At 38.5% G+C, this 13,163-nt stretch overlaps 1 protein-coding gene across 2 annotated transcripts in view; it reads left to right on the top strand.

Moving 5' to 3' along the window:
* The window catches only part of ADCY8 (adenylate cyclase 8), a 116,889-nt gene that overhangs the window by 21,265 nt on the left and 82,461 nt on the right, over nucleotides 1-13,163 (top strand). For both annotated transcript variants that reach the window (XM_038127809.1, XM_038127810.1), the window contains exon 2: nucleotides 8,800-8,949. In XM_038127809.1, the coding sequence (XP_037983737.1) occupies nucleotides 8,800-8,949 (150 nt within the window). The remainder of the gene's footprint in view (nucleotides 1-8,799; nucleotides 8,950-13,163) is intronic.

Raw genomic sequence — 13,163 nt, 5'->3', positions numbered from 1 at the left:
AAACAGTAAATATGCAGTTTGTAAGGGTGGACAGCTTCTGCATAGAATCACAGAATATCCTGAATTGGAAGGGATCCTTAAGGACCATTGAAGTTCAGCTCCTTGCCCTGCATAGGACAACTCCAGCAATCACACCACATGCCTGAGAACATTGTACAAATTGTCCTTCAGCTCTGTCAGGCTTGAGGCTGTGACCACTTCTCTGGAGAGCCTGTCCCAGGGCCTAAAAACCCTCTGAGAGAAGAACCTTTCCCTAATATCCAACTGAACCTCCCCTGACACAGCTTCAAGCCATTCCCTTGAGTGTTGTCACTGGTCAGGAGAGTGATGAGATCAGTGCCTGACGCTCCACCTCCCCTAATGAGGAAACTACAAACTGTGATGACCTCTCCCCCCAGTCTCCTCAAGTTACTTCAGCTGCTCCTCATATGTCTTCCTCTCTAAGTCCTTCGCCATCTTCATAACCTCCCATTGAACATTTTCTAATAGCTTTATATCTTTCTAATATCTCTGGTGCCCAAAACACAGGACTTGAGGTGAGGCTGCCCCAGTGCAGAGCAGAGCAGGACAATCCCCTCCCTTACCAGCTGACAATGCTGTGCCTGATGTCCCTCAGGGCACTCTTGGCTGCCAGGGCCACCTCTGACTCATGTTCAACTTGCCATCACTCAGGACTCCAGGTCCCTTTCCACAGCCCTGTCCCAGGTACAGAATCCTGTATTTGTTTTTGTTAAACTTCACACAGTTGATGATTGCCCAGATGTTTAATATGTCCCGGTCGATCTGTAGGGTCTCTCTGCCTTTGAGAGATCAACAGCTCCTCCCAATTTTTTGTCACTGGCAATAGAAAAGTATAGGGAAAATTTCAGAGTCGGACAGAGCTTCATGAGTCTGAAATATGGAAGTGCAGGAAGAGAAACAGCTGCTTTGCATTCCTCTCTGATCAATGAACTGGGAAATGCTATCTTTTTGTTTCCTAATTTTCCCTGACTGCCACAGGCTGCTTCCAGTGTTCTCTACTGCACAGGATGTTGTGCAGTGCCTTGTTTTTTTTTGCTGGGTTTTTTTTTGTGTGTTGTTGCAGCATCTACTCCTGGTTAGACAGCACAAGTAATTTAAAGTATGTCTGTAGTACATGTGCTGTGGTTTCAAGGTCACATATATTTGGAGAGGAGAAGAGATTCCTGTCTGAGCCCTTTATGTTAACTTATAAACACACCAATCAAGGTGATGTTTTTTGGCAATGAAATAATTATGTCTGGAAGATTTGTTGTTAGATTTCTTCTTGTAATTGCCCTGCAATACAGCTGTCTCAAGGCAGAGGAAAAAGGTACCTAACTAACACGCTGAATGGAGAAAGTTATTCACTTCAAAAAGATAAGATTTTTTTTTTCTGTATGGGAACATTTTAGATATCTGGAGGTGACAGCATTCTGTACACAAAATGATGACAAAAGGGTGCTGTGCTGCTCAGTGAACTGGAGATGTAATCACCAGATTTCATTGCATAGTTCAGGATCAGTTCCTAGGTAAGTGTCACAGAGTTGAACTAAATACCTTATAGCCATGGAAAAGAGTTTCTAAAAAAGGAGTCATTTTCCCACCTTTGTTCATTCCCCTGTATGCATGGGCTATGACCCTGCCATTGACATTGTCCCAGTTGTGTCTAGTCACTATAACATCTATAAAAAGAAAAGTACCAAAAAAAGATCCAAAGTCCCAGAATAAATTTGTTTTATTATTAAAATTATTCCTGAACTCCAAATTTTAGACATACTCAAGAGGACTAGGAGGAGATATGCTGAAACTTTGGGGCTCGATGGCACTAGCAGGGTTACATGTTTGCTTGACTGCCTCTGCATGCCTCAGTTATGTCAGTCCTTACGTGTCTGAAATGATGTATTATATAATTATGATATTTTATGATTAACATTATTTTCTTGGAAGATTTCTTGTACCACACCATGTTGCAAAAGTTTTGCCATAGTTGGTAGCTGACTTACCAAATTTGTGTGGCTTTAGCTATTTATAAGCAGCTTAATCAGACAATCAATAATGAATTCAATGACAGGAAGAGCAAAAAAGGATACAGCTATTTTTTCTAATAACAAATCACACTCCTGAATATTAAAGATACATATTTTCAAATACTATATTGACCTGGAACAATTGATTGCATGCAAACTTGTCATTGTTCAGAGGGAAAACAGTTTTTGTTTTCTAAATCACTGACAGGACAAAAATTCATGTTAGAATATTCTGCAACAAGGTGGAGAAAACTTTGTCTGAAACTAGTTATTTTCATTGAAGGTTATATAATAATTTCTTGTGGTACACCCTATGATTTGATAGGGCCAACCTGCTTGCAGGCTGCACATTTTATGCACCTTAAAGGCCAGACTGTTCCTAAGCACAGAGTGAAGTCCTCTAATGATCTTGCTCTGGTAGGAGCAAGATCAGGCATCTTAAAAGGTCTCAGCTCTCCTAGAGGCACAAATAAGATCAGAGTTTTTGAAGAATCAGCCAATGTTCCCATGGGAGCTGTGTACAGCAGAACCACAAAATTCAGTTCTAAACATGAAATCAGATGGTGACACTGGTACAAATGGCTTCTTTCACATGTAGCAAGTTGAGGGTGGGTGGGGTAAAGCTGTTCTTAGCCATCATGGTCTGTGCTTGTCTAACTTTACCATAAATAAGCATTATGCTATTCTCCATCCCTCTCTTCCCAGGGGTGTGGTATATTTCTGTGTTTCAGCAAAGTACGTGTATATAGATCAGATTAAAGAGTAGCACTCACTCCAGCTGTGAGTAGGAGTTCAACATCTGTTGTGCTTCTGCACTGAAAAATAGAGAGATCAGGGACAGATGAGTTTTCTGGAAAGTCGTGGCAGTAGTTTGGGCACCTTTGTGTGCCAGCTTGGTTTCCAATAAAAGTTACTGAAGAAGCACCCACAAACTAAAACAAACAAAACTGCCTCTTATCACAGCCAGGGGAATTTAGCAGTTAGACCCAGGAGAAGTCAGAATGAGTGAACCTTAGGAATAAAACACTCTTTACAAGGTGATTTAACAATAAGGCAGCAATGATTTCCATTTAATGAGTTGGCAGCAGTGCCAGCTATGAAGGTTCACATGCTTCCTCTTCCTGTGGAGGCTGTGCTGTGAACTTAATCAGACGATTGCTCTAGATACGGCCAACACCAAATGTTTGTTTTTTAAGTTGGCTAAGTTCCCTGATATAGTTCACAGCATGGTCCCACAAATAATTGATCTGGCACGGCAAAGGGGAAGCTGTACTGAGGGATCAAGGTGGGCATAAGGCAGTACAGAGAAACAGGTACTTACTAGTTTCTCTGCCAAGAGCTTTGATTCATAAAATCATGCTCTCAGTGGGAGAGAGAGGCTTGCTGCAGCCCAGCAGTGAGAGAGCTGTAGAGTCTGTGCTGCCAGATGTTCCTATTTTAGAGAAAGTAGAGCATTTTGGTCTTCTTATGCAACTCTTAGTCCATTCCTGGTGATAAGTTCTTATAAAAGCATTTATTTTTCTTCAAATAACCCAAGAAAGACAGTGATCGAGAAGGGAGAAAGTGTTTTCTGAGACATTTTAATTACAAAAAAACAACATTGTGGTGAACTTCTATTTTTAGTTAAACGACTAATAAAGAATCAAAATGCTTCTCCAAACTTAATTATCCAATAATAATTACCATAGCAACCAGTTCTTTATGTGGCACACGCTGAAAATGCTCTCTAAGAAGCACAAGTTTACTTTCCCTGGTTTTCCAAAGCAGACAAGAAATACTCTAATCTGTTTCTAAAGCCCTGACAATGTCTAGCTGGAGATTACATTGAAAACCACTTCTTTATTTCTCACATGTGTTTGGATGACAACAGCCCCGACACTGCTCTGTTTCTATGCTGCAGAAAAAAATTGCCTGCTGAAGAGGTTAATAATAGGTTTATTTTTGCTAAACATTCTAGAGTGTATTTCTGCACTTGAGGTAGTAACACACAAGTTAACTGTCCTTCTGGATTTCAGAGTAATTTCAGCTTTCTCTCCTCTGCCTCCACTGTGCTTTCCATGTGGATATATGCTGTTGTTGTCTCAACTTCATGATGGAAATTGCCTGTGTCAGTTACAGCCTTTTAGGGACATCTATCAATCAGCATATTTTCAGTCCATTTGGTTTGTTGAATGTTCATAAATATTCACTTTTCCTTAGTTTATGTGTTCTTTGGAAGTGCTGAACTCAGTCAATCACTATACACTCCATAAACATCTGTTAATGGCTGGCCTTATGGCTCTAAATTAACTGCATATTCCAAAAAGCGAAATCAAGTAAACCTAAAACACAGTTCAGCTATGATTTTTGAAGGCTTGAAACTTCTGGCATTTGCCAAACCTTCTTTAACTTGCTTCCAGTTATTCATAAGCTCACAGGATTCTGTGTAAACTCCTAAGGAAGGCCAAGTCAATTAGGTGCTCTTAATAGCAGAAATGCCTAAAAATTGTTGTTGTGCTTAGCCAATGTATCTCACCTGTATCCTTCTGAACTTCCTGCTTCCTGAACTAGATTCAACTCTGCCTTGAAAATTGTCTGTAGCTGGTTACCTACCACTTCACAACAGACACGGGAGTTACTTTACTATCTTTTCAATTAATTTTCCTTTTCCTGTTTTCTTGCATTACTATACTGTACCTACTTTGACTATTACTTCTTCCTGATGAGCCATGTCCAGTGCCTTTTAGTAGTTTCTTTGAAACCTGGTGTTTCCCTAATCAACTCAAAATGTTTCCTTGGTTTCAACTGTCTTGGCAAAGCCTTTTTTATATGAGTGGCAGATAAAAATGATGTTATTTCAATCAATGTGTTCTGTCAAATTTAAATTAAGCTTACTTGTCTGTCTTGCATCCTCTTCTTTCATATCCTTTGGTTTTTGCTAGTTTTCATAATGATTTTGTAAAGGGTTCTGAAGTGCCTTTATGGAGGACACTTCATAAGTGACCATTTATTTGACAGGTGATTTCTATGTAAACTAAGTTCTTAATCACTTCCTACAAGAAATGAAGAGCAGAGTTTTGGAGTAAGAATTTTAATGGCTGCTTCTTTTTGGGCACCTCACTTCCAAAGGGACATTGAGGTACTGGAGCATGTCCAAAGAAGGGCAATGAAACTGGTGAAGGGTTTGGAAAATGTGTCCTGTGAGGAGTGGCTCAAAGAGCAGGGCTTGTTTCATCTGGAGAAGAGGACACTCAGGGAGACCTCATTGATTTCTACAACTACATGAGAAGAGGTTTTAGTGAGGTGTGTGTAGTCTCTTCTGCCATGTCTCAAGTGAAAGGACAAAAGGAAATGGTCTTAAATTGTGCCAGGATTAGGTATTAGAAACCAAATTCCCCCTGAGAGAGTAGTCAGACATAAGTTGACCAGGGAGGTAGTGGAGGCATCTAGATGTGGAACGTTGAATGTTATTTAAGGGTGATTATGGTGCTGCTGGGTTGATGCTTGGAATGGCTTACCTTGAAGGTCTCTTGAACCTTGATGACTCTGTGATTCTGTGATTCCACTGCCTCAGTGATCTTTTCAAGTAACTTCCTTTAGCTCTGTTTATCCTATTATGTGATTATGTGTAACTAACTGCAGGTTCAGCAGGGACAGTGACGATCCTGTTACAGAGATATTCCCAAGCAGTGTGGTGAAGGGTACCTTCTTTGTATTTTTTAAATATTCAACAAGCAGAACTCCTCAGAGCCCTATTTAAAATCAAAATACATGACTCATGGCTTTTTAAGATCACTTGCTGTGCTACTACTCTTCATTATTTAAGTGTTGTGTAAGGTTCAAATAAATATATAAACGTTGTGAAAGTATTTTCTTTTCTTCACATTATGCCTCAGCTTCCCTCCTGTGTGAGCATTGATTATTTTCAGGTCAGTCAAAAAGCTATGAAACTCTGTACATCTTCAAAAACAGAGTCTGTCCTGGCTTGTAACCTTGATAGGTTGTAGAAAATCCTCCAAGGCTTCTGAAATTGGCCCCAGTAAGCTCTAGAAAGAAAGGAGCAGCAATGAAAGACTCAAGTCTTATATGTCTTTTTTTGTTCTTTTATTAATGAGCGCCCCAGATCAGTAGGTCTTGCAAGTCACTGTGCTTTACTCCTTGGAGTGATTTCAATGAGACTGCCATGTGTCAGGAAAGCCAATTCTGCCTCTGCATAAGCTGCTGTTTTACCTGTAACATTTTACCTGTAAATGGAAAACATTTTGTTTTCCATTATTCCCTTTGTCCAAATCAAATTATGTACTCATGAAATCTAATTGATAGCCAAATTCTAGTGCATTTGCTCTAAGGAGATCTGCTGAAGTGAGTGGAACAAGTCCTGAGCATTAGCAGAGATGGGTGACTGAACTGGGCTCATGAGGAAATTGCAAATAAATTTGCAAGCAAAGGAGGCCACCTTGTCACTGCTTTTATGGTTGAAATGTACTTTTGAAAAGTTCTGGAGGGATTTTATTTTTTCTTTCACCCTCTAACCTTCCTAGAATGTGTGAAAATACAGTCCAGGTCAAAGTTAAAAGTCAGTCAAAAGGGTTTGAAAAGCTGACTCCTCCAATCGCCCACAGTTGATTTCAGTTTTCCTGCTGAACAATTCAGTTCTGAACTAGTTCTGATTGAGAGTCTCAATCTCATGTCGGCTCATCATACACCTCTTAGTAGCTTGCACCAGAAGGAGTTATTTCATAGAAAAATTACTGCCTTCTCTAATTTATCTTGGAGCAAAGGCAGAGAGTGTCTGGGGGAAGCTGGCTGGTCCAGGGCAACATGTCTCCAGTAAAACAGGGTATGATAGATGACAGGAGAAAAACAGAAAGTGCAAAGAGAGAATAGTGATATGTACAGAGCAACTAAAGAGTCTCAAATTCCTCCCTTTTGAAAAGTAAATGTAAGGGTTTATGTTTTAAGTCAGTAAAATCAGGAGTGATGATGAGCTAATTAATTGGAAATGGTTACTCGCTGTTTATATGATGCAGCACTCAAAGAAATGATGAAACTGTGAATTAAAGGAAACAAAAGGAAGAATTTTTATCACAAAGGACCTAATTAAATTGTAAAAAAAACTTTATTATTGAGCTGCATAGTAGCCAAATGTACTATTAACTTGATGAAGTTAATCAGGAAAAGTTGTGCAGGTGCACTGAATATACCGCCTCCAGCTTAGAGGATCCTGGAAGACAGGGAAATGCAAGGATCATGCTAATCATGCCCTACTTCTCACAAGCCTTGTCTAGACATCTACTTCTGGAAAAGGTTAAACAAAACTTCATCTGGAGCCAGGATATTCATTATTATTTAATTATGGCACATAAATTGCAAATTAATTCCCTGTGCTATAGTATGACAATACTCCAGATTCAGAAATACAGGAATATATAAAGCTGAAGTTTCTGCCAGATGGTTTTGGTCTGATATCAGATCTCACTTTCAAACCCACATGACTGTGGGGAGCGAGACCTGCAGATCTGAGTCAAAGCATCACAATGACATCAGAGAGTCCTCTATTAGGACAAACAACACTTGGATTTTAGAAAAAGAGATTATTAGATTATACTAAGAAAATACAATATCTATCCCAAAATGTTCTGCAGTCACAGATTGCTGGAGTGTTTCAAGACTGTTTCGACAAAACATCACTGAATGCTTGCTGTACTTTTGTACACATTATCTACTGTTTTATCCTTCTATTCATGCCTGAGCACTCTATTTTCCCCCACCAGAGAGAGTATTGTGAATGATGAACACTTGAAGTGCCTTTCTGTTGTTGTTCTGGTGTTGTTACGATCCTGTATGTATCACCCATAGCTATCAAAGCCTTTAAATTCTCAACTAATAACAAGGATAAAGGTACTCAGGCTGCAGAAATTTTTCCTGTCTCTAGTGCAGTCAAATGTTGCAACTTTCTTACTCACTTTCCCAACCAATTCTCACTCCAATAGTGTTAATGTGCTCTGCCTTACAAACATGCAGAGCACAAAGAGAGGTCAGTGACAGATAAATAATCCACTGAAATTTACACTGCCAAGGATCCACTCCCACTTGACTCTCCTGAGTCCATATGGAAAAGGCAGAAGCTGTGACGCAGCTTCTACAAAGAAAACCAGTTCAGCTCTTGCGTAGATTTCAGCAAAGAAAGAGTCTGTGTACGCAGGCACTGGCTGTGCAAGAATTTGCTTATCCTTTCAGCTTCCCTTGTTGAATGGTTCAGAATTCAGATTGTTTATTTGTGCTTTGGCATCAGCTGAAAATGAATATATTTGATTTGGTTGATAACAATACAATAACTATTGTCACTGATATTAACAATGCAATAACTATTATCACTGATATTAACTCATAGCTAACTGATATTCTTTGTTTTCCTTAATATGGCTTGCTTCCCAAACTAAAGCCATGGAGCAAATCACAAAGTTTCTCTTGCAAAAGAGGCAGTGCAAAAACAAATTGTTAATTACATTTGTAATCATTCCTGGCTAGAGCTCTGTGAGTCAATTTTTGGAAACATAATTTGTGGTTCAACCAGAGTTTAATGCCCCCAAATAATGCATATCTCATCCTCAAGGCAGAGACAATTTACAAAGTTGATGTCTCTACTTAAGATCCAAGACATAATTTTATGCAAACTTTCCTAACTGCTATTTTTGCAACCTACAAAGCTGTCTTCATCTCTCTTTCATTTTTTTAAACAGGTATTTTTGCTTCTCCTGTCTAATAAAATCCTGTTTGTTGTTCATTGCAGATTGCAGCTCAGGCAGTGTTATTTATGTGTATGAACACTGCAGGAATCTTCATTAGCTACCTATCAGACAGAGCACAGCGCCAAGCCTTCCTGGAGACCAGGAGATGCGTGGAAGCCAGGCTGCGACTAGAGACAGAGAACCAACGACAGGTATGGTCACCAGGAAAAACATTCCTGTTCTTGTACTAACTGGTGGTGGTAGTGGGGCAAGATCAGGCTTTTGTAGGCTTGCTGGCTCCAGTGTGATACCCCCTGATTTGTGCAGGTTGAGTTTTATGCTGTTGCTGTGCTGGTGTGTATTGAGATCATGAGGCGTCTAAAAGATTTCCCTTAGTAAACAGGATGAATAGAGTGGCTGCTCATCATCCTTTCCCACAGAAGAGGCCATCAAATGAAACAGCACCTGGCAGGTGTTTAAAAATGCTTCATTACACAAGAGGGGTCAAGCTGGGGAACTTCACGTTTCAGAGTGTTGTAGATATTAAAAATTGCATCACTCAAGTGAAAGATACTCCAGAACCATCTGGATGCAATCCTGTGCCATGTGCTCTGGGATGGCTCTTCCTGAGCAGGGAGGCTGGACCAGATGACACACTGTGGTCCCTTCCAATCTGACTGCTTCTGTGAGTCTTTCAAAACTACACAAGTTCATGGAAGTGAAGTCTATCTAGGTAGAGAAAATACTACAGCATCCCTTCAGGCTCATAGAGGGATTTTTGCAGCTGCAGCAAAATATCACTGTTCTGTTTCTCTGTTCTTAAACTCTTCTTGAAAAATCAACCTTTGGCCACTGTGTGCAATAGCATACTGGGTTAGGTGCACTTTTGATCTGAACTGGTATGGTTGATCTTAGGTAATCATCTTTTGTGATCCAAAATAAGTATTGAATAAAGAGAAGTTTGTTGCTTATTATTTTGCACCAAGGGAGCAACACCCATATCACATATTTTACATGGCTGTATCATTCTCAGATGAATTTAGCCTCTCATTTTTGCCCTGCTATATAAATATGTATATGGCTTCTCAGATTTATTTCATTTGCCCCCTGAAAGTCATGCTCTTATACAGAGTTCTAGGAAGATGGCCTATTCTGGACTTTACTGACTAATGACTCAGTACACATGACTGTGTTGAGTAATGCCAGGTATCTCTGCCAGAACATCTCTGCAGCCATTGCTGGCTGAAAAGACTTTGAGGGATATTATCTAGGGTGCTCTGTTCTTTTTTCAACTGCAGGATCATATTTTCACGCCTTTTGGGGGTTTTGGGATATTTGGGATTTTGGGGTATTTGGGTTTTTTTCCTGTTCCTTCTTGCCTTATTTTTCATAAACCATGATTTTGTAAGCTTTACTTGGACCATAGTTTTCTAGAGTTCATTGTAAAAACTTTATATCACTAACAAAGTGTTTCCTTGTTCCATATTATTCTTTTTCCCATTAGAATTATTTTATCCTCTCATATAAAATGAAGGTAGTACAAAGAAAAATATTTTGAGAAATCCAGTTATTCTGAACTTGTATTATCTAATAGGAAAATGAAAATATAGCTTCCATTTGGGTGGGCAGATTTTTTATTTTATTTTTATTTTTGGAGAGGGTGGAAGTAGTGGTTGGATCAGAAAAAATTGTTTTTATCAAGTCAAGTTGAGCTGTGAATTTGGTCTTGACCCTGTGCTTTGCAAGGTTTCGGGGCTGTGTTGTTCCCTGAGGGCAGAACTTCCTGGTGTGTTACCTCACTGCAGCTGAGATTCACCTATAACCAAACAAAGTAGTGTGTCACAGCATCATATGACTAGAAATGCATAAGGGAAAATGTCCTTGGGCCAAGGAAAATGCCCACAGGAGAAAAATACAGAAAAAAGGACACCAAATGAAAGATCTCTTCTGAAACTTAATTTATAATAAACTACCTCAAAAATTTGAAATATTATTTTAATATATAAAAACAAAACATTTTGAAATATTTCTGATGAATTTTCTTGGAACTTTTTTATGTTGTTATTATGCACACTACTATATATGAAAATATTTAATAAACTTTTCAGATTTACATTTACATTTGGAACAGCAACATTAAAAAAAGTATTCCAATATTGGAACATCTTGAGGGATTGAGAGACTGTTTCCCTCAGCCTTCTATTTTTTCCATTTGTTTCTGGGGTAGCATCTCATTTAAGCAATTTTTAAACCTACCTGCTTTAAGAAGACTGACAAGGTCACATTTTAGCTGACCACTTTTTTTAGCAGCTTGTTCACGCTCACTTAATGAGTACACAGGCAGTAATTCAGTTACTGCTAGCATTTTTCTATCTTGAGGAAAAATATTACATAATAAATGGTATCTGTAGTTCAGATTAATGTAAAAAATCTTATTTCCTGTTAATGCACATCAAGTTTTTAAAAGTAAGGATTATATTTTACTAAATTATTTCCATTACTTTAATTTCCTATGAAGGGGGAAAAAAGGTGGAAAAAGAATGTGCAGGGTGATAGTTGTGATGTGGCTTCTAAAAATTTCTAGAAATATTGTTGGTGAACAAAAATTTGCAGGGAAAATAGAGAAATAATTATTTGTGTAATTCTTCCAGACAATGATTCCAGGAATTCCAAAATTATTCCACTTAATTTTATTTTCCTTTCACTTGCCATAAACTCTTTAAACTAAAGGGCACTTACAGCAAGGGCAATGTTTTTGTTGCTTTCAGTGGTGGTACTGCTACTTTTTGTAGTAGAAGATGATTTCATTTAAATCTCTTGAGGCTTCTTTCATCACCACACATCTTCTGCTTCTTCGACTGAAAGTAATAGAAAATTAACATTTATTGACATGTCGTAGGTATGGCATGTCAGGTGAAGTGTGACAGCTTGCCAAAAAGATCCTGTAAAGTCTATTTTTTTCTTCACTTAAATCAGAAGACCGCTAAAATTAAAATAAGAACAAAACAACATAAGTTTTAAACTACAACAAGGAGTGATATGGTTGTCTATAAACAATTACAGAACAAGGCTCCAATTTTAAGTAATCATGGAAGTTATATAAATGATTCAGATATACTTCTATTCATTATTGTGTATTGTTAAAACCAAGAAATTAAGTTTCTGCTCTCCCAAAATGACCCTTCCATTTTCTCAATATCCCTTGGATTCGTAATCTCTAATCTTCTGTCATTCTAATAATGATAAACGCTGCTGCTCTCATTGTGCAGTATTGTGCAATGCCTAAAAGAGCCAGTCATGGAAAGTCACCCAATTGTGAGACAAACATTTTATAATCTGCGTTTTAGAGAAAAGCCAGAGGTGCCAGTAGAAATGTGGAGGTGTACAAGGAAACAACAATAGTGACAAGGAAGGATCTCTCATTTTTAGAGGTTTTTAAGGGTCCTCTAATGAGTAGATGTAGATTTTTTTCTGGAATACAAATACAAACTTTCTACTCTGTCAGCTTCTGCTGCTGGTGAAAAACAAGAGATTTTTCTGTATTTCCAGATACATTTCATGTATATGAGCTGATTTTTTTTTTTTTTTTCCGTGAAAGCTGCTTCATTTATTCACTTTCAACCATTGCATAAGGAAAATGAAAATAGGAGGTGAAATCACCAAAATCCCACTAGGGATAAATAAACATTTTTGTTGACCTTCATGTTACTCTAACCTGAAATTTGGATGTCATGTGTTTTCCAGATGCCATTATCTTCCAGCAGTGTCTCCCTTAGTGTGTTTTCAGGGTTCAAGACTTCCTTTAACTATTTCATTTTTGCTGTGAAGTTTTCCAGTTTGACAGTCAAAGCCATTGAGTTGTACAGAAATGTCTGGGCCTATGGTCTCTGTAAATCTGAATTAGCTCCATGGGCTCATTTTCCACTCAAAGTATCTTCAGGTGCAAGCTCACCTTTTACACCAATTGCAATTGATTTAGAGACTGTACAGGAAGGAGGACGATGCAGTGCAGACCCGAGTGATGCAAAAGGCTTTATGGAGGCTGGCTGATCCAGGGCAACCTAACGCCAGTCTTGGAGTGACTCAGTTTCCAGTGTCTGCTTTCAAAAGTCTATATACAATAAAGCTCCTACGTCTTTTTTCATTCTGCTCCCCCCATCCCCATTTACGCTCCACAAGACTGGTAAAAAAAATTTTCTGAAGTGTTTCAGAAAGTCAGAACTTTCAGTTGTATGTTCAGATCATCAAGGATCTGATTTTCTATTGTAATCCTTTTGTTTTTAAGCACCTGGGGTAGTAAAAAGGACATATTAGCATTTTAAATTGCAATGAATTTCCTAATTCTAATTACTCTATTATGAAAATGAACAGCAGTGTGGCTACAAAAGAGAATTACACCAGCAGTCATTGCTAATGATGTTTATGC

The sequence above is a fragment of the Motacilla alba genome, chromosome 2 (assembly GCF_015832195.1).
Source record: "Motacilla alba alba isolate MOTALB_02 chromosome 2, Motacilla_alba_V1.0_pri, whole genome shotgun sequence".
Taxonomy (NCBI): Eukaryota; Metazoa; Chordata; class Aves; order Passeriformes; family Motacillidae; genus Motacilla; species Motacilla alba.
Note: the sequence above shows the minus strand (reverse complement) of the source record. Positions and strands in the feature narration are given on the sequence as shown.